At 27.0% G+C, this 23,646-nt stretch overlaps 2 protein-coding genes across 2 annotated transcripts; both read left to right on the forward strand.

The window, feature by feature from the left end:
* The first annotated feature begins 3,600 nt into the window (after positions 1-3,600).
* Positions 3,601-9,002, forward strand: LOC126896355 (MATH and LRR domain-containing protein PFE0570w-like). The gene is made up of 2 exons (XM_050669057.1): positions 3,601-4,887; positions 8,675-9,002. Exons 1-2 carry the CDS (start codon positions 3,690-3,692, stop codon positions 8,914-8,916), a joined length of 1,440 nt encoding a protein of 479 aa, XP_050525014.1. The 5' UTR covers positions 3,601-3,689; the 3' UTR covers positions 8,917-9,002.
* A 5,327-nt stretch (positions 9,003-14,329) lies between these two features.
* Positions 14,330-14,908, forward strand: LOC126899769 (uncharacterized). Its single transcript, XM_050674996.1, has one exon. The coding sequence runs from the start codon at positions 14,330-14,332 to the stop codon at positions 14,906-14,908; it is 579 nt and encodes a 192-aa protein (XP_050530953.1).
* The last annotated feature ends 8,738 nt before the right edge of the window (positions 14,909-23,646 follow it).

Consider the following 23,646-nt stretch of genomic DNA (forward strand, 5'->3'; position numbering starts at 1 on the left):
CGGGTGAGTATGACGTTTGAAGTGTGCTACACTTTCAGTTAAGGACATCACGAAGGAAATCGTTTAGTGAACACGATTGTGAAGCTGGAATTGTTTGCCCATCATATATTAATAATTAATAATGAACGAAATCAAGTGATTTTTCGTTTTGATCGTTGATCCGGAACTAGGACGAGGTCTTCCGGCCATTTGTCAAACATTCACCACACGGTGGACATGGACAAAAAAAGCCCTAACCCAATAAATATGTATTCGTGGTAGGAAATAAAATGAATCAATTTTATAAACGTTCATATGAGATGCTCTGAGTCATTCACACTCAAATCAGCATACAAATTTTTTTTAAGAAATACTATATAAGTAATTATTAAGCCAAATGCATTAAGTATTTATAAGTGCACGGGTATAGAATATGACAACACAGAAATACTATGAAATCACACCACTCTATAATATATAAATGGAAACCAGATTGCCTAGAATTCTTATCGAAGAAAAGGTTATATCTGATGTTTATATGGTAGTTTATTAGTGTGTTATTACAAGTTTGCGGGGATAACTGCATTATTTTACATATGCAAATAGTTATTAAATAGCTATAACATTTTGGGGCCACGCAAATCTTAGACTATATCGACACAAGCTAAAAGTAGGGAATAAAGATCCTTGACCCTACCAATACTATTTTACCATTAAGTTAGAAATTTAAAAATCAAGATAGATCAGAAACAAATGCATACTCGTTTTATTATTGGCTTATGTATTTTATACGTACAGAAACCAGTGGCGTTGCTATAGATTGCTGGATGGGCTTCAGTTGGTCCTGAAATTTAAAAAAATATTATTATGTTATTTTGTTTGTCAATCATATCTTATCGTTCACAGTCTAAATTTAACAATTCAATATTCGAGAAATGCCGAGATAATAATTCTGAAATGTTAATATAGTCATATTATAAAAATGTATAGATTTCTTCTAATATAATAATAATTTAGAGATTTTTTTTTTCTTATTTAAGTAGTATTTATTTTTCGATTTTTGAGTGGTTAAATATTTTTTGTAATCAATCTCGTATAAGGGAAAATTAATTTTTTTAATTGTACATACATAGTATTTAACTAGTTCATATAATAGAAAATATTCCAACTAAGAAAATGACTAGACGATAACAACTTTTTAATCAGTAGTTCAGCAATTATGAATGTATATATATATAACCGTGTTGAAGTAGTAGATACGTCATGAAAATAATAACATAACTCACGTCTCATTTCCAGTTTACATTTAAAAATGTTAAGAACCCCCGAAAAACTAATTCAAACGTTGTTATCGATCAGTCATTTTCATAATTGGATCATTTTCTATTATATGAACTAGTTAAATATGTAGGTTGCAATTTAAAAGAATTAAGTTGGTACCCTTATGAGGGATAAGGGATAAACTTAAAAAAAACATTTAACTTTGCAAAAATCGAAAAATTCATACTTATAAACAAAATCAAATATTTTTTTCAAAACTATTGTAATTTTAGGACAAATTTAATGAATGATAAATCATTCACCATGCAATTATACTGAAATATTATAAATTTAATTTCTTACAACGTTATCAGAATGGTCGAATAATAATATTAAGACTATAATATTTTAACAAGTTATTAAGAAAATGTAATGTAATAATTACAAAATATTTCCAAAAGTTGTTTGCAAAACTTAAGCGAAGTATTCTACATTATAATTTTTTAACAATGTTTAACTTAAAATTTTAACATTAAACTTTTTAGATATATTTTTTCAAGATAATTTTATTATATTTTATCGATACTATTAATGATATATGTTATAAATGTATTTATCCCCGTAAATAACCGCAATATAATCAATACTCCCATTAATATTATACAATGTTTACATAAGGGCTAAAGCTCCCCTTTATTATACACGTTGAAAGTTATCTAGACCCTCCTAACTAATACCTAAGTATGCCACTACAAAATTTTTCATCTTTTCAGATATGGTATTTTTATTTCATCAATTAATTATATATACATTACTTTTATTTTACATAGCAATTCAATATTTTTCGAAGGGTTAAGTACCCCATTTCCCCTCCTGTGCTTATGACCTAACCAATTACTAAGACCATGGAATCGAGTTGCTAAAACTATGAGCAACCAATCTATTTGCAATAAAATTATCAACTCCCCTTAAAAAATTTCTGGCTACGCCTTTATCGAAACCTAAATTCGTACTATAGTGCACACCTAGTTAAAATCAATTTGTACTGTATTTTTTGACTGTATATTTTCAACAGCTTTTACAATAATGAAAAAGATGAATAAAAGTAGATTTTTTACTGTTTTCTTACTAAATAATTAAACAAATAGATACATTCTATACTTAAAAAATGTACTTTTATTCGTAATTTTATTTAATAAAAAAAACTGTATATAGAGTCAAAAATCAGAGATTTTGTCGTGGAGTTAAAACAAAAAAAAAACAGTACAATGAGGACGCGGCATAATTGGGATAAGCTGAGATAATATCTGAGAGTGATTAACACCACTATCATAAAAGCTACGACGTGAAGTTATTAAATTTTTTTAATAGATCAATTTTTAACAAATTTTGAACTACAGTATACAAAAACTTAAAATAAACATTTTCCAAACAAATGTTTTTTTTTTTTTAAGTTGCAAATTTGTTTTACTTTGACCCATAGAAGAAAACAATCGTCAAATCAGTCAAACTTTTTTATTTTACATTGTAGTACCTTTTAAATCTTTGATTTGTTACAGATAGGAAGTTTTCAGACTATCCGGAACTTTTTCAAAAATCGAGTTGAACAAATTCTTTTATACGTGTGTATGTAGTCATTTTCACACCTCTTTGTACTTAGAATTTTCATTGGATTTTTAAAGAAAAAAATACAAAAAAAAAACTTATTATTTCAAGTATACTTTATTAATATTTTATTAGCATAAGTGTTTTGAAAAAAAATTATAGTTGTTTTAATACGCAGCCATTTTTTTTTTTTTGAAAAACCCGTTTTTTTACGATAGCGTAATTTTGATATATTAAGGGATTTCTTCTAATCTTTGACGACGATACATTAAAAACGGGTTCATTTGATGTAGTATTGATCATTATAATCGGTTCAGTGAAAGCTGAAATAAAATTAATATTAATATAGTGTATTATATTGTATTATTAATAATTTGTTTTGAATATTTATTTTCTTTTATATTTTAAATGTATTTATTTTTTGAAAAATCTAGTTATTAATAGAGTTAAAAATAATGATATTAGTAATTAAATTTAACTTTTCATATATAGATCTAATAATTCCGACAGTTGAACAATTAAATACATATTTTATATAATAAACGTATACTTAAATAAATATATAAGAAAATTTATAAAAATAATACGCAATATTGTTTTTACAACTATTATCGCAATTTTTTTCAAGTTAAAACCATTAGGGATTCAACTTTACATAAAGAGGTGACAAAATGAAAATTTCTTTAATTTTTATATTAATAATATCCTTAAAAGTAAGCTTAAGTTATTATCTAAGATATTTACAGTGTTCCCATTCTCGTTATTTTTTAAATTTTTTTAATCATAATGAAAGATTTTTGTTTGAATTCGAAAAAAATAAAGATTATATCACAATCGAAAATCTTATGAACTATGGTAAGGCACTTCAAACACACAGTGAAGTAATCATGATATTTTTGGATGACTTAATGTACAATAGTGCAGATATATTTCCTTTTAATTTGATCGCTATAAATATGTACTTAAATAATGTTTCTGGTACTTTAAATATGATTACTCAAAATGGAAATGGTGAAAAAAATGATGCTAAAAATTTATTAAAAGGCTATAAGATTATTCATTTCGTAATTAAAGAAGAACTAAATATTTACATAAATAGTCATTGTAAGGAAATACAGTTTAATTATAATATGGTTAGTTGCAATCATCCTCCAATCGGTAAAAACGAGTATACTACTAGTAATCTAGTAAACATAAATAATTATCTCAAAAATAGAATACTATCGATGTTAAGTACATCAGTAGAAAGGAATTCATACGAAAATTTTCACCCGAAAAATATTTTGTTTTACCATTTAATGACCCGACAAATTCTCAGAGACAAAAATAATAGTATAAAAATAGATAATAGTCAACACATAGAATTAAATTTACTTCGATTTACTCCACTTAACGTTAAATGCTCTGACAGTACTCGTTTAACTATACAAGACGTTTTTGAATATATGAAATATAATTTTAATTCTAATGATGTGTTATCATACATAAAAATGGTAATTATGGCTACGTTTCGTCCAATAGCTATTGTTATTCGTAACTTTTTAACCTTAATTCAAGTTGCATCTTCAGAGAAGTCAGATAGTGTAGCATTGTGGTTAAAACCGAATCTTATTGTCATGGGTAAAACAATAAGAAAACATGTAATAGAATTCATTTCTTTATACCTAATCAATAATAAACATATATTTCTGAAAAAAAAAGTCTTAAATGGATTTAACATAGCCTTAAAAAATTACATTAATAACCAAAAGTTGACTGAAAGTGATAATAAAAATAATAATACATTAATTAAATCACTTTCAAATTTCTTTATCAAAAACAAATTATACTTTACATGTGATATATTTCTTACCAATAAAAGTATTACTGAAAATAATGCTGATGACATTAAAAATCAATTTAAACAAATCATGCAAAATGTTGATATCTATATGAACGATTTGAAAAAATGGAGTACCTATTTTAATATTATTATAAGAAATTTTAGGATTCGGTCTTTCAATGTTTCAGATTATAATACATTTTTTGATTATAAAGTTTTAAGTAAGTAAAAATGTTCTTTTTCAATACTTTATATTATATATGCACAATATAATCTACTTTATATTTAGAAAAACATAGCCGAGTCCCTGTGTCGTCGTCGGCCATATTATACGAAGTACATAATAATAATTCAACAATAAGATAATTGAAATAAAGAGGCTTGCTAAGTGAAAATAACAATTTTATGCTTCAAATTGTGCAAAATATTTTATAAAAATTTTGCCAATAATTTTTTTTATGGACTCATATTTTTTATAATTTTGAACGAAAATCACAATGCCTTTCGTATGACAATGGGATAGTTTTCAAAATAAGGCACAAATTACATATTTTATAATTTCTATTTTTAGCACGCTTATATTAGTTTCACCTGTATATATGTATGTTTGTATGTATGTATGTTTGTAACTCTCCACATGCCACATATCATTATTCTTCACGTGTCCCGTCGTTTATGGCCTTGAGTTTAGACTGTCGAAACACATTCGCCCCACCCCGCTCACCCCTCGCCCACAACACTATTCCTGTATAATTTTATTTTTGGTTTTCCGATCGTTTTATTCCTATAGCTGAGATAGCTCGATCATATTACGATTTTTACTAAATATATGAGTTTTAATTAGTGATGGGAAATATCGAATAGTAACTATCGAACTATTTGATAGTCATTCAAAAACTATTCGAATAGTTTTTAAAATATTTGATAGTCTATTCGAATAGTTTTTAAAATATTTGATAGTCTATTCGAATAGTTTTTAAAATATTTGATAGTTTATGCTAAAAATAAAATATTCGGTGGTATAACCACAATTCGAATAGTTTAAAATATTTGAAAATGCCCATTACTAATTTTTTAGTTTCGATGCGAAGCGGAGAAGGTATTAATTTTACTATGATGTGTTTTTTTTTTTTATGTCTGTTGCCACTTTTTATCAGCACTCACTGGACTGATTTCTTTCAAAAATACGTCAAATGATCACAAATCGTATCTAGTTGAAGACATTACCCTTAAAAATCGAAAAAAAATCCCTCGTTCCCCGCAAATGGGGGAAATATCCAAAAAAACTACAAATCGCTAATTTTCGAAATTTTTTCACATTTTTTTCTTAAAACTTCCATAAGTTTTAGAAAAATCAACAAATCTACATAATTTTTTTTTTATACTAAAACCTTAGATATTTACCTTTCATTTGATATCATTTTTTTGGAAATCTATCACTTAACTAGTTCATTAGGGGGGATTTAAAATAGCAACTTTTTTACAAAAAACTAACTTTTTCAACTTAATTTTTGAAAATGTTCAGGAAATACTGCGTCCTTTAAACATATATCAAATCAGAGCTTGTTTTATGTACTATTAAATGAAAAAAAAAAATTTGTCCCGACACTTTTTCTTCGATATTTAAACGGCTGCCGTAGTTAAAAAAACACTATTTTTGTGTTAAAATTTTCAATTTTCGATTTTAAATTTTCAACTTAAATACAAAAACCCAGCACAGTGAGGTGGTGGCACAGTGGCGTCGTGGCATAGATGATATCTGACAGTGATTAAAATCACTATCAAAAAATAACGCTTCGATGCAAATCTTTAGATAGTGTTTAATTTTAAAAAATTGGGTGGATTATTCCAAAAGCTACATGATCTGCTAGTTCATTATTAATATCCTAATTAAGATAAAGTATGTCGAATGAAAAAGGGATTATTAAAAAATATTATTTCTCATAAAAAAATAATGTTGATCCATACACTTTTCAATATGTCATAGCATTATAAAGTTAAAAATGTAAAACATAAAATCGAGAATTTTCACACAATAATAGCATTCGGTAGCCATTTTCACCATGAAGATAAAATAAAGTCCGAAATTTTTTTTTCGCATAATAAAGTAAATTACATTAGCTTTAATTTAAGATATATATAATAGATAAAAGTGTCAGACTTTCCGGAACACTTTCAAAATTTAAGTTGAAAAAGTAAATTTTTTGTGAAAAAGTTGTCATTTTAAATCCCTCCCTGTGGGCAGGTAAAGGGTCAGATATAAAAAAAATATATACCAAATGATAGGTTAAGACATCATGCATCTATAAAAAAAAAAATTATATTGATCCATACATCTTTCAAAAAGTTATAGCATTATAATCTTAACAAAAACGGTAGCACAGTGAGGTTACGGCATAGTGGAGACATTGCATAGTAGGGTCCAGTATAGATTTAATCTGACAGTGATTAAAATCACTATCATAAGAAACGCTTCGATGCAAATCTGTAGATAGTGTTTAATTTTAAAAAATTGATGGATAATTGCAAAAGCAACATCAACTTCTATTAAAATAAAATACAAAACCCATAATTATCATACAAAAATAGTATATTTTTCAATATGGTAGCCATTTGCGTATAGAAGATAGATCGTCGGGACAAATTTTTTTTTTTCATTTTGTAGTACATAAAATAAGCTTTAATTTTATATATGTTTAAAGGACGCAGTATTTCCGGAACATTTTCAAAAATTAAGTTGAAAAAGTTATTTTTTGTAAAAAAGTTACTATTTTAAATCCTCCCAGTGAGCAGAATAAGTGTTAGATTTTCAAAAAAAATTATATCAAATGAAAGGGAAATATCTAAGGTTTCAATACAAAAAAATATTATTTTTATTTGTTCATTTTTGAAAAAGTTATGGCAGTTTTAAGTACAAAAAACATCCCGATAAAATGTAATTTTTATCGCAAACATTACATTTTTTTTTAAATTTTCGACAGCCATTTGCACATAGAAGATAAGATGTCGGGACAAATTTTTTTTTTTCATTTGATAGTATATAACATAACCTTTGATTTGATATATGTTTAAAGGACGCAGTATTTCCGGAACATTTTCAAAAGTTCAGTTGAAAAAGATCTATGTTTTTTACAATATTTTAAGTTTTGAACGCCCCCTATATAAGGGGAAATTGTCCAATTTTAATAAAAAGTATGTCAAATGAAAGATGTACTTATAATGTATTTAGAAAAAAAAAATTTGTGCTGATATATACATTTTTCAAAAAGTTATAGCATTTTTAAGTTGAAAATTTAAAATCGAAAATCGAAAATTTTAACACAAAAATAGTGTTTTTTTAACTACGGCAGCCGTTTAAATGTAGAAAAAAAAGTGTCGGGACAAATTTTTTTTTTTCATTTTGTAGTACATAAAATAAGCTTTAATTTGATATATGTTTAAAGGACGCAGTCTTTCCGGAACATTTTCAAAAATTAAGTTGAAAAAATTAATTTTTGTAAAAAAGTTGCCATTTTAAATCCCCCCCAATGAGCAGGTTAAGTGATAGATTTTCAAAAAAATGATATCAAATGAAAGGTAAATATCTAAGGTTTTAGTATAAAAAAAAATTATGTTGATTTGTTGATTTTTCAAAAAGTTATGGAAGTTTTAAGAAAAAAAAGTGAAAAAATTTCGAAAATTAGCGATTTTTAAATTTGTAATTTTTTTGGATATTTCCCCCATTTACGGGGAACGAGGGAATTTTTTTCAATTTTTAAGGGTAATGTCTTCGACTAGATACGATTTGTGATCTTTTGACGTATCGTTGAAAGAAATCGGTTCGGTGAGAGCTGAGAAAAAGTGGTAACAGACACAAAAAAAAAAAAAAAAACACATCTTAGTAAAACCAATACCTTCTCAGCTTCGCATCGAAGCTAAAAATTCAATGACAAATTAAAATTATATTTAGAAAACTTTCTCATTTTGAATACCAAAGCAATTTTTGAATCCTTATTTTATTTATTTTAGATCGTATTTGTAATACTCAAGCACATTCTGAAATATACAATGCTAGTGTGAATAATAGTCATAAATTTAAAATTGAATATTATAAAGATGTAGATGCTGTGGAAGATGATATTACAAAATTTAACTTAGAGAATCTAAAAGATAATCCTGACAAAAGTAATATCGATACAAATGACTCCCTTCAAAATCAATCAACTTATAAACCTCTTTACATGATTGATTATTGGCCATATAATGTGTAAAGTGATATGATTAAAATTGTTTTTATAATAAATAATGTATATTTTCATAACTTACTTGCAAAGCCTTTGTCTTTCCATTTTAGTATAAAAAGTGATTTTTTTATACTAGCCACTCGATCTATTAAAATAATAGTTACAATAAAAAATTATTTTTGGTATTTTATTTTCATAAATTTCTTGATTTATAATTTATTAAAGATATATTTTTAATTCATCCCTTATAGCTTATAAGAGTGTTAAATTTATGTTTTAAATGACAACATACATATTTAACTAGTTAATAAAATCAAAAATGATTTAATTAAGAATATGACTTGTTGATGACAATTTTAGAAATAGTACTTCAGAAATTATTAACATTTTTAAATATAGAGTGGAGGAAGAGCACAGAAAAGTAATGATAAAAATAACATAACCTAAACTTTACCTCCACTATATATTTTAAAAGTTATAACTTCTAAAAAAAATAAAATAAAATGAATACCTTCTCAGCTTTGCATCGAAGCTAAAATAACAAAATAAACACATTATGATAAAATTAATATATTCTCAGCTTCGCATCGAAGCTGAGAAGGTATTGGTTTTACTAAGATGTGTTTTTTTTTTTTTTTTTGTGTCTGTTACCACTTTTTCTCAGCTCTCACCGAACGGATTTCTTTCAACGATACGTCAAAAGATCACAAATCGTATCTAGTCGAAGACATTACCCTTAAAAATTGAAAAAAATTCCCTCGTTCCCCGTAAAAGGGGGAAACCTCCAAAAAAATTACAAATTTAAAAATCGCTAATTTTCGAAATTTTTTCAATTTTTTTTACTTAAAAGTGCCATAACTTTTTCAAAAATGAACATATCAATATAATTCTTTTTTATATAGATGCATAATATCATTACCTTTCATTTGGTATATTTTTTTCATAAATTTAACCCTTAACCTGCCCACAAGGGGGGATTTAAAATGACAACTTTTTCACAAAAAATTAATTTTTTTAACTTAAATTTTGAAAATGTTCCGGAAGGTCTGACACTTTTATATATATCTTAAATTAAAGCTAATGTAATATGCTTTATCATGAAAAAAAAAAATTTCGGACTTTATCTTATCTTCATGGTGAAAATGGCTACCGAATGCTATTTTTGTGTGAAAATTTTCGATTTTGTATTTTCCATTTTTAACTTTATTATGCTATAACTTTTTGAAAAATGTATGAATCATTACAATTTTTTTATGAGAAGTAGTATTTATATAGATCTTTCATTCGACATACTGTTTTTTTAAATCGGACCATTTCCCTAAATACAGGGGGGATTCAAAACATAAAAATGCATATAGAAAGTAGAACTTTTTCAACGTAACTTTTGAAAGTGTTCCGGAAGGTCTGACACTTTTATATATATCTTAAATTAAAGCTAATGTAATATACTTTATAATGGTAAAAAAAAATTTCGGACTTTATTTTATCTTCATGGTGAAAACAGACATTAAACTTAATAAAAAAAATACGATTTTTGTAAAAAAATTCTTTTTTATATTTTTAACTTTATAATGCTATAACTTCTCGAAAGATGTATGGATCAATATAATTCTTTTTTTTGTAGATGCATGATGTCTTTACCTATCATTTGGTATATTTTTTTTATAAATCTGACTTTTTACCTGCCTACAGGGGGGGATTCAAAATGACAACTTTTTCACAAAAAATTGACTTTTTCAACTTAAATTTTGAAAGTGTTCCGGAAAGTCTGACACTTTTATATATATCTTAAATTAAAGCTAATGTAATATACTTTATCATGGAAAAAAAAAATTTCGGACTTTATTTTATCTTCAAGGTGAAAATGGCTACCAAATGCTATTATTGTGTGAAAATTCTCAATTTTATTTTTTACATTTTTAACATTATAATGCTATAACTTATTGAAAAGTGTATTGATCAATATAATTTTTTTATGGGAAATACTATTTTCTAATAATCTCTTTTTTATTCTACATACTTTGTCTTAATCAGGATATTAATAAGGAACTAGCAGTTTATGAAGCTTTTGGAATAATCCACCAATTTTTTAAAATTAAACACTATCTAAAGATTTGCATCGAAGCGTTTTTTTTTGATAGTGATTTTAATCACTGTCAGATATCATTATACTTGATCCAACTATGCCACGTCACCACTGTGCCGCGACCCCCCTGTGCTGGGTTTTTTTTTTATTTGAATCTCAATACATTTTTTTTTTTGTGTTTTCTGGAATGTTTAACTGTATAAAATGTCTACTGTATATATCTGGTAATTCCACCAAAGTCTTCAATTAAAAGAAATCGTTCTTATATAGTTTTTTTGTTTAAATTATTTAAATTGACTGTAGTATTTTTAACTTTTGTTTTGACTTTACCTTTACACAAGGGCGTATTCACATATTTTCCACCAACAGGAATTAAAAAATTTGCCGCCCTTCATTACATTATGACGTAAAGGGTTTATTTTTATATATTTTTGCCATAACACTACTAATTCTTTTTCAAAAAAAAAAAATTAAGTATTTAAAAATATTTTTCAAGCAAATCTATCTTCATTAATAAATGCTTGTAGCTATTAATATACATATCATAAATACACAATAAATGAAAACGATTATTATAATTATTAGCGAGTCAATATGTCATAACTACGATAGCAAAAATAACTAGCTTTTTATAAATATGTTGGCCTTCAATATTTGCGCCCCTTAAAATATGCTGCTGTAGGCTTTTGCCTGTATTGCCTGTATATAAATACGCCGCCGCCTTTACAATACAAAAGGCTATGTTATCAATGCTAATATCTATCTATTAGATATTGTAAACATAAATTATTATTACTCAGTTTGGTGAGAAGTCAGGAGTTGGGATTAAGGTGAGGAAGAAGAAAAGACTCAGTTGTGTGTCTACATTTTTTTGTGTGTATACTATGTAGTTTTTAAATTTTTTATCGTTAACATACTATTTATTTTGCCGCAAAAGTTTAGAAATCTAGTAATTAATATATATTTGTAAATCTCATATATTAGGGACGTTAAATATTTATATGATTTGTTTTTCTTGCGATTTCACTAATATTTTATTGGCTAATAGAGACCAAGGAGTTTAATATTTTGATTAATTATTTTACCATTAGATAGCTAATATACCCTTCCATCATTAAATCCTTTTAAAAGCTGATTCTCTAGGTTTTTTAATATTCAGGGCAAATTAAAGCATTAATTTTTATGTAATATAAAAAAAAGTTTATTTGACTCTCACGTTAATTTCTGTACAGATGTACTAGTGTACATTTAAACCTGGTACAAGAGTACAACCTTTGTGACTTCTATCGATAGCTCTATTTTCTTTTAAGAACATAAAATTATTTCGAAAAAATAAAATAAATTTAATATAATTCTAAATGAATTTGTGAATCTGTTCCAAGTACTATAGAGCTCATGTCTAATATCACAAAAAATATTCAGAAAAAGAATTGTTTAATTTTTTTATTTATGGTCATTTATTTTATTCCTAGTTAGTAAGATCTTAAAAATTATAGATGTATGGTTGGGTAATTTTCATTTGAAATCGTCGAAAACATTGGAATATATATTAGGATATTTGGGTCTTACTGGTGTTGGTAACAATTTACAACCACTACTAGCAAACGATGACTACTTAAACCTATCGCGTGCTGACTTTTCTTGATAGCTTACCATAAAAAAAATACACTTGAAAGTAATTTATATGTTATGACATCCTTAATTTTTACAAATTAAAAATGTTATCTAGTTATTTAAAATATAACGTAAATTAATAATAATAAAATTACAACATGACATTTTTACGAGGCTTCAAAGTTTGCTGATACTATAATTAAAACTCAATATATAATTTTTATAGGTCATAAAATATAAGACTTGTAGATCAATAGGGAATAAATACGAATGATTCGTTAGTGGTGATGACTCATTTCATCGAGCTTTCTCACATTAAACAACATGATATAATTATAACGATCTTTAAAATAAATTGAAAAGCAGTTATCTAATTAAATATTTGTACATTACGTTCAATGTTCCCTGGCCTTTAAGGTCAAGGACTCCCAATAGTGTTAACAGAGTTTATGAAGTTTATTTTCGTTAATATCAATACTTTTGTAATTTAGATATTAATAGAATTTAGCGATTTTAGACTTGTACCTCACTTTACTATTGTTAAAATATAACTTAAACGGTTTAGGTTTGTTTTGCAACACAAAACTTAATCAATTGTTAAATAATTAGCAAATTACGTATATTATTGAACGTGACAACATATGTTTAACAGGAGGATAATTAATTATTATTTAATTTTTCCTATTCGGTGAGTGTAGCCATTTCACGTTACACATGATGTTGTGGTGTATACGCGTGTAATACGAACGTATGTTATCACTAAATAGGTCAAGTGCATCGAGTAGCAGACGATAAACACTAGTTTTTACCATAATTGGGCCGATGTAATGTATAATTGTTATAATAAATATAATAAAATTCTATGCAAAAAAAGTATACATTTATACATTTTTTTTTGGTTTTATATATTTTCGAGGGCATACTGTTGTGGAATTATTTAGTCATAAAAACTTAAATATTTTATTGTAATATTATTCATATTCAACTATGAATAATAATGCTAAATTGCATAACATCAAAGTATAATTTGATACCTTTCACCCAATAATGGTATACTCAAAAGTTTATAATTTGCTAATAAAACTATTTGTGCCTCAGAGAATAATTTCCATGAACAAATAATCAGACTTGTAACCGTAATTGTAGGACCATCAAGTTCTTCTTCGATTTAGCATCAAATGAAAATTATTATGATTCTACGCCGATTTAACTTGCATTTGCTGATTTTCATAGCTACTTCGGTCGGTGTCGAAAGTGTTTTAAATTAAACATAAATATATAACATTTTAACAATCCTCCAAAAAAATGTATGTATTTATTTAATTTTGAGTAGGAATGTGTAACTGAAGTTATTAGGATGGTCCTTATTCATATTGGTAGATATTTTTTTAACATATTTATTATACAGTGCCCTCTAGATTAGTTCAGCCGCATGAGAAAGTAATGTAGGCAAAATTTGGAAGGTTTTACTTCTGGTGCCGTTTCAGGGTTAAAGAATGACAATAGAGGATAGTTTTTATGTTTTGAATTTAACTCGACAAGTATTACACTTAACATTAAAATATCTAGAACCTTAATTATAGAACTTATTATTGCTTATAAAAAATATGTTTACAAAAATGTTCGTAAAGGGTTTTTCAATAGGGACGCTACAAAAGTAAACCGATAGGGACAACAAACGACGCTATATTTTTTCCCGCTCTCTTGACATTTCTCTTCAGTAAGGTTTGCCATTTCATCATGGAAAGATATACGATCCAACAACGAGTCGAAATTATTAAAATTTACTACCGAAATTCGGAGTCAGTGGCCTCAACTTTAAGAGCGCTACGTGCAATTTATGGTCGTCATAATCGTCCTGCCAGATCAACAATTGAGCGTCTAGTGGAAAAATTTGAATCCACAGGCACAGTACAAAATGTTCCCGTGCCAGTGAGACAAAGAAGTGCCCGTAGTGTCGAGAATATTGCTGCCGCTAGCGCATCAATTGAGGAAGACCCAAATCAGTCTCTCACACGTCGTTCTCAAGAGTTGGGCGTATCTGTGACGTCGTTGTGGCGAATTTTGCGAAAAGATCTTGGCCTACATCCTTACAAGATCAAATTGACGCAAGAACTGAAGCCGCTTGACCACCAGAAGCGTCGTATGTTCGTGAATTGGGCTGAGCAACAACTTGAAAATGATCCGGATTTTCATCGAAAAATCATCTTCAGCGATGAGGCTCATTTCTGGCTGAATGGCTTCGTCAATAAGCAAAATATGCGTTATTGGTCAGGCAGCAATCCACACGTACTCCATGAGTCACCATTGCATCCCTAAAAAATTACGGTTTGGTGTGGTTTATGGGCCGGCGGCGTCATTGGGCCGTACTTCTTCCGTGATGATCAAGACCGGCACGTTACTGTGAATGGGAATCGCTACCGCTCAATGATAACCGAATATTTTTGGCCCGAATTGGATGATATGGACTTGGACAATATGTGGTTTCAACAGGACGGCGCCACAAGCCACACAGCGAATGTCACAATCGATTTATTGAAAACCAAGTTTGGTGAACGTGTTATCTCACGAAATGGCCCAGTCAATTGGCCGCCTCGGTCGTGCGATTTGACGCCGTTAGACTATTTCCTGTGGGGCTACGTCAAGTCTATGGTCTATGCCAACAAGCCAGCGACGATTGATAAACTTCGTACGAATATCGAACGTGAGATTGCCGCAGTATCGGCCGATCTATTCTTGAAAACCGTCGAAACTTGGGTTTAGCGTCTGGACTTCTGCAAGCGTGCCCGTGGTGGCCATGCAAAAGAAATCGAGTTCCATACATAATGGCATCGAATGTACTTTCACATGAATAAAGAATTTCATTGATATCCAAAACCGTTTTTGATTTATTTAAAAAAACTTTTGTAGCGTCCCTATTGAAAAACCCTTTATATCAATTATACTTTAAGAATAATAATAAATTTCCAAATTTAGCATAAAATTGTTTACAGTTATTGTAATATATTTGTAGTCTTGTTTAAATAATAATTAGTGAATAGCTTTTTTTATTTTACTTGTTTAAATATGCCATGAAACCAAGTTTATCTAGTAGGACCTATGAACTATCAAATTAGTGGAAGTAAATTGCCCTCTTCTTGGAATCTATTATATACCTGTAGGGGCAGGTTTAGAAGTATCATCAGCTGTCTTTAAAGCTTTGCTCAAATGGCCATTATTAGAAAAAGTATGTGCTTTTACGTTTGATACTACGGGCATGTATAATGAGGCATGTGACTTGTTGGAGCAACGTTTTGAAAGTCTTTAAAAAAATATTATTCTTAGCATATCGACACCATATTTTTGAACTTGTTTTACAAGATTTTTTTCAGAAGTTAAATTATATCTTTCAACCGAATCAGAAATATTATTGTTCAAAAGACTTTAACAGGGATGGAAAAAAACTGATAAAACACAATATTTTACGTCAGTGTCTGATACTTATGTTCATAATATATTAAAAGATGAAGCAGATGAAAATATTTTATACGCAAAAAATAAAATTAATTAAGATCTTCTTCGAGAGGATTATCAAGAATTTTTGGATCGTAATTATATTTTTGGGTGGTGTTCCTAGTAACTAACTACTATAAGTTGTTGTAACCCGCGTTTTTAAATCATTTTATATTTATTTTATTAATAGTCAGGAATAAGTTTAATACATATAATACAAAAAATGGAACAGTCAATGTAGTAAAATTCAAATCCTATTTATTCGTTAAACATTGTGTTATCTAAATTTCCATTGCCGGGGAAATTTACGTGATATTACCATTTTACACTGTGAAAAAAGTAAGATCTTAAGTTGATACATTCCGCACATCTTCATTGTATGTGTTAAACATATTAATGTTATTTACTTAGAATTAATTTGCTTGTGCTTTTAATTATTTAGTAGTCCGACGGAACTATTAAGTTAAGTATAAGCCAATTAAGCAAGTAAATATTAACAACACTTTAGTTAAATATTTTATTATTTCCCTATATTTAAATATTCAAGTTCGTGGTTTTGTGAAATTTAGTCAAAATTCACGAACCCGGGATAATGGAGTAATTATAAATCATCTTTCTACAAGAATTCTAGTTATCATTTATACATGAGTTTACTAAGTACTTAAATACCTTAAAGCTCAGAAGACATTATTTCTGTAAAAACTTTGATACCTATCTTGATCGCTACAGTAAAAAAATATTGAGTACAGCTTACCCAACGATCATAAAAACCTATAAAAAATAATTATTTCCTTTCATTAACTAATTTTTTTTTCTCTAATTAATTTTGTATTTAAATTTTACTAAATGCGATGGGAGTTATTGTTTTTTATATTCTGATGGTTTAAGGTCGTTGTAGGTTTATGTCCTTGCAATAGGTCGTTTTAAAGGTAGATAGGAGTTTTAAATTTAGTTTACATATTATGCTTAGTTGTTAGTCCGATTAACTAACACGGAAATTACTAAGTAACAAGGACTGAATAACTGATCACAACATTACTTGTTTTACAAATAAAATAATTGAAAAGAGGCACACAAATCAAGAAATTGTATACTTGACAATTACACTATAACACTAAATTAATTGAAAAATACAAGGTTAGGCAGTAACTAGTTAAAATTTATAAGTTCAGTTAGTTTAACTTTTTAACTTGATAAGTTTTATTTGTACTCTAACCTAAGTGGTTACTTAAAAGACGTTGGCCCTTTGTCAAGTAGTTTAAATTTAATAAGTAATCTTAATTTTTTTTAATAAGTTCAGTTAATGTACTGTAATTGTGAGTTGATAGATTATTTAAAATTGTAAAATCAAATCAATATTTTTCCAAAAATTAAAAAAAAATATTAGCTACAAGTTAATAATAATTTTTATTTATATTATATTCCGGGGAGGTATTGGACTTATTATAACTGTCTATTTTTGAACAACAATAACACTATTATGTGGTGTTTTTATTAATACTATAAAATGTTAAAAAATAGATTTCCTTCCAGTTTTTATGTTGGTTAGTTGGAATTTCCAAAAAAAATACATTTCATTGAACAGAAAAAAGTTCTACTCTACAATTTAACTTAAATTAAAAAGTTATTATTATTTTTAAAATAACTGGTAACTTAACCGAGTTCACTAATAAAACTCAGTAATTTAAAATTATTTTTTTTTAAGTAACTAGTCTAGCCTTGTAAATATGTAATTATAAATTTTAAATTAAATATAAATTGACGCATAGAGTTAAATTACTATATTTACTTTTTAAATGATAATTATTTTTTACGGGTCGGCCTGGCCTAATGGGTAGAAACGTATGTTTCGGCGCATAGGGTCCCGAGTTCGATCTCCAGGATGTCAACGAGATTTTTCTTGTGATTTTCTCTTATGATGTTTGTTTACTTGTGTAAGCCGGCTGTAATACCCGTCTCGTCCATTAATGGCCTAGCCAAGAACTATCTTTGACTTCCCAGCATGTGAAAGATGGCCCCCCAACCACTGTAGCATGTTAAGTTCGGAAAATAGAAGAATGTAAAACTGATAATTTTTTCAAAGGAAATTATTTTTACATCTAAGTATAATATAGATGAGATATATATAATTTATTACTATTATTTTTTGATAGATTGATTGTTCAGATATAGATAATAAAATCGTAAACCTACTATTTTATTAGAAGAAATCTAGATTTGTTAGTATAGGTAAAACAACTGCTACAGAGAAAATTGCGTTAAAATAAAGTGTTATCCAAATATTTTTCAAATTCATTTATATCAAACCAGTTTTTTAAACTTTATTTTAATAATAAAAAAAAAAAGTGTTGACAAAACTCAAATTTCATGAAGGTTTTTTTTTAATAATATGCTATATAAAATAACATTAAGTGCTAAGTATTATTTCGTTTAATAACAAGTCTAAAATAAATGTGAACAATTATTTTTGTTAATATCTATATACACTTTGCCTTGTTATTTTAGTCATTATTGTTTGTTAGCTATTACTATTATTTTTTTTTTTTAATTATTGTTGTAATTAATTTGAAATTTCAATCTATTGACGGTTTGCGTAAATAAATAATAATAATTTTTTTGACTTTATGCTTAATATGGCTTTTATAGGAATTGTCTTTAATTTTAATCTTTATTTTGAACTTTACACCTTCAAGTAGTTGCTATCAAGAAAAAAATTTTGCATCTGAACTAAAAATCTCATATGGGTACTACTACATTGCGCTTGTTTTCTTATTTGTAGAATTTGTAGTAGCCGATCATCATCAAAGACTTACAGAAAAAAAAACAACGCACGTTTACTTTCTGAACATAAACAGTAAATATGATCAAAAACGATTTTTAAAAGTTATTTTTAAGAAGAAACAGTTATTTTAAAGAAAATAATAAAAATTATTAAATTAATTACTGGGCCTATTTTGCTGATCTTTAAGTCGAAAAAAGACGAACTTTGTCAAGTTGAATTTGTTGTTATTAAACATTGAAACTTTCATTTTTAGAAATTTAAAAATATATTTATAATAGCAATGAAAAAAAACTTGAACCTTAACAAAATTTATATTTTTAATACTACAGTTACCTATCATTTTATATACTTTTGACAAAAAATCTAATAGAAACCCGAGTTAGAAGAAGGATTTGAACGAGGTTACCCAAGCAGTTAATTTATGAAAATTAATATGTATAAAATGACGTCTGCGTTTTTTATACATATGTCAAAATTAAACTTTTTAAGTTTAAGACAAGATCTAAAAAAAATATAGTAATCTGCTGTCCTGTCTTGTACGAATAATTGATCATAAAAGGAAAAAATTGTAAATTTTCTTCTAAATGTTACCAATGTTTATTTCCAAGTTTTTTTATGCACAATCGAATTAATGCGTTTTATGCTGGTGAGATATCAGATATCAATCTATTTTTGGTGTAATTGGCCAATTTTCATTATGGTAATTTCTAACTGTTTTTTTTATGTAATTATTTACTTTGAAAATTCGATAATTTTTTTATCTGATAAATTTCTTATACTTGAATTGTTTTTTACTTATTTATTAAATAAACTTATTAAAAACTGTATGTGTTTATATTATAATTTAAACTCTGTTCTTTTTATATGTAATAAATTTCAGTGCAAAAAGCTATTGTTTATATTAAGTTATAAATCATAACTATGAATGTATATAATATTATACATAGTATGATTTCGCGCCATTTACCTTGAACGTGTATAAAAACTAACATGCAGGAAGACATTTATCTAACTTATAACTTTTATACACTACTGTGAATATCCTAGAAGATAGACAATTCTATGTATGCTCGATAAAATGTAGTAGCTCTGTAATCTGTTAATTTTAATTACACGACAATGACCCATTAGCCTTTGATCTTGTATAGGTATATATAACGATGAAGCTGAATCATTTAATTTGTTTGTGGAGTAAAAAAGAATTGACGACTAATATAATAAACTTACTTATCAATATTAAAAACGTCTATTAAACACATCACATTCAATTATTTGTGTGTTTAATTCAGCGCATTCAATGTGTTTTAGTGCAAACAAAACAAATAAAAGTAATTACTGTCGATGATTTTAATGATGATTTTAGTGTAAAGAGCTTGATGAGGTGAAGGATCTTATGATTAGAAATAATGAGTATAAAACGTTCGATGTTTTTTTTTAATCCGAATGCATTGGTTTTATTGACCGAACGTAAACGCTTAACTGTTTACTCTGTTATTACTTAACAATCAATGGTTAATATTAATTAATTGGAGCTAAAAAGTTTAAATGTTATATCGATTGTCGATAAGTGATAATTGTATCAACGGCGTTGAAGTCAAGGATTTTTGCTTGTGAAAGGGCAAGGATTTTGTAGATGAGCAAATTTCTTAGTATGCGTAAACAGTCTTATTGTGAAATCTATATCAAAATACCAAAACATCTTCAGTGTTGATCAATTTTGGTCAAATAAAATTATGACATAACACAATAAAATGGTTACAATCCTTAGCAGTTCAAGGTGAATAATATGCTCATACTAACAATACTAACAAAGTTTAGCATAAAAATAAAACATGTTTAATGATCATTTTTTTTTTGAGATCAGTTAGTTTCAATTGATTAATGAGTTGTATATGACGTTCCTATTACAACAATTTAAGGCCATGAAGGCTAATCGAAAGTAACATGAGCGAATAGGGGAAATTAGGTTTGTTATGACGTACGTGAACATCGTAGTAATGGGCTTTGATATATTTTTAAGGTTAAAGAAGAACAAGGACGATTATGCTAAAAAAAAATGTTATCAAAAAACTACAGTGGAAAAGAGAAAAACGAAAAGTATGACAACACTAATTTTTAGGTCATGAAATTTTTTACTAAAAAATTTAAAATTATGTTACAGAAAATATATAATTCTTCCTTGAATTTTATAGTTGATATAAAATAAACATTTTTTGTCCGTTAAAATAATAAGATACGATAATAATATTAACATGAGGAACGGATCGAAGGACGTACTGTGGCATATACGAAAAAATATTCTTAATATATGTATGAATATTTATGTATATATATGTTCGTTCTTAGAGTTTTTAACACTAAATGGTCATGTCTTCATTTTTAAAATATCCGCCCTTGAAAAGTGAAGTAAGGTGAGGTTTAATATTTTTTTGTTGGTTAAAATAGGGCTTGTGACAATGAATATAAGTAATAATACGAAACACATATACATCATATAGAGTAACTGAATGGTCATTTCTTCAGCACTATTACATATGTTAAATTTTTATGGATACATCAATATATAAAAATAAAAGCATAATCGATGTACTAATCCTTTATCTATACTATTTATGTCATTCGAACGCGAAGATTTTTACTAAAAACCAAATAAAAAAAATATAATTAAAACAATCAAGGGCGAATAATTTGCCCGTAAGTCGAATATATAAACAATATAAACGAGTGTATCGTGACCATTCTCATTGTTTCCATTGTTCCCATTCCGAAAACAAAAAATAGAACTTATTATAACTATACATAACATGAGCGTAGCAATTTGGTAAATCCAGTTCGAAGGACTATTTGGGGAGTTAAGAATGATCACCTAAGATAGCAAGCGCGACTATTATCCTGAAATATGTGAACCAAGAGTTGAACTATTGAATAAGTAAAAAAAAAGTCACGCTTTCGAGTATTTTTGAGCTAATTGTCATGATTTTTAACTTTACTATTTCGAATAAATCCATTCTAGACCTTTAAAAATTTGACGATTGTTTAACAACTAATTCTATATTAGTTTATATCAATTGAGTGTACGCTAACTACTATAATAAAATAAAAACCAATTATTGACACATATACAATATAAATTTTGAAGAGAAAAATTATAATAAATACTTGACTTACAAGTTAAAATGTTTTGATAACCTCTTATTTAGCGTCTCAAATAATATAAATATATGTTGAAAATTGCGTACGTTCTTTTATAATTTAGTGATGCTAAACACTCCCTGATATCCCGATATATGTGCCTACCATCGAAAGAGTTGTGTTTTTGTTTAAAACTAGCTAAGAAATTATTGCAATGAATATTTGTTTTATGTTAATGAAAAAAAGTAGCTTTACGCATATATAAGGTAGTACATAGCATCCTCAGTTTTTTTTTTTATAATTTTGCACTATAAAAGGACTCGGGGTGCAAAACATGTTATGAATAGCATTGCAATTATGTTCTATTTAAAATTTCAGTGGAATATTACTAAGTAATACAAGAGCAACGTTACATGAAAATGTCATAATGAAATCTACATTAAAATATTTTTTGAGAAATCTAATCTTATATTTATATTAGAATTCACCACCTAGTATTTTTATTTACTTTTGATTTATGACAATGAGAATTGTGTTGGCTAAACGTTATTATAAAATTAAAGAAAATTCACTTTAATTATTATTAAAAATACTTCAGACTAAAACAGTAAATATATATATATATATATAATATATATAAATTATTCTATGGTAACACACATTTATAAATTAAATTAAATTTTAAAAAGTGCTGTTACACCACAAAATGTTTAGACTCGTCGTACAATTCGGTTATTAGACGACGGCAAAAATATAAGGTTTATTCATAATTTTGAAAAGTTTTGATGCATTTTGTATAGAAGTACATCTGAAAGTGGTGTATGAATTTTATTAAATAAATTTCATAACATTTTACATATCCTGAGCTGTTCCTAAAATGGGCGTGAGAATAGAGAAATCTCACCCTAACAAATAGACTAACTTGGGCGGTGGTTAAATGTGTGACAGTTTATTATATAGAGTGTTCAGTAAGTAAGGAAATGGGTTTCTATTGTTCTTATTGTTTGTAACGATTGACCTGCTTCCTTACTTATTGAACACTCCGCGTATTTTCATTTTAGTCGTATCCATCTACAGCACTAGTATAATTTTTACAAATATTCTTTAGAAACACAGTATATTTGTTCACAAAAATTAAATGATAAGATCTGTAAAATATTTAACTGCCCCTAATTTAACTATCACCTCAAATAATTTGACGGTATCTAATATTTCAAGAATATTCTTGATACTTTTGGATTTAAATTATGAAAAAGTATAATTATAATCCAGATAGATTTATATTTTTCAAAAATTTACTAGAATTTAAAATTAATATTGTATCAATGTTACATTCATTTACTTATGCAACATTAATTTGCAATAAGCATAAATTGATGTTCTGTAATATTACTCAAAAATAAAACTACAATGCTACTTGTTTGTTATTGCAACGTAATATGGAACATTGATATAATGTAACTTGAAGTTATACAAAAATAAGTATTAAATGTTTTATAAATGTTTAGGCTATTGAAATAGAACATAAATTGTAACAGTCTGCGTTATCATGAATACGTCAGTGCTTCGCTTGAATTGCGAGGCTCTAGTAAATTATAAACACATGAGCCATTTAGTAGTTTTTTAGCTTTTTTACTTTTGGTTTTAAGTT

The sequence above is a fragment of the Daktulosphaira vitifoliae genome, unplaced genomic scaffold, assembly GCF_025091365.1.
Source record: "Daktulosphaira vitifoliae isolate Bord-2020 unplaced genomic scaffold, ASM2509136v1 Scaffold_1, whole genome shotgun sequence".
In the NCBI taxonomy this organism is placed as follows: domain Eukaryota; kingdom Metazoa; phylum Arthropoda; class Insecta; order Hemiptera; family Phylloxeridae; genus Daktulosphaira; species Daktulosphaira vitifoliae.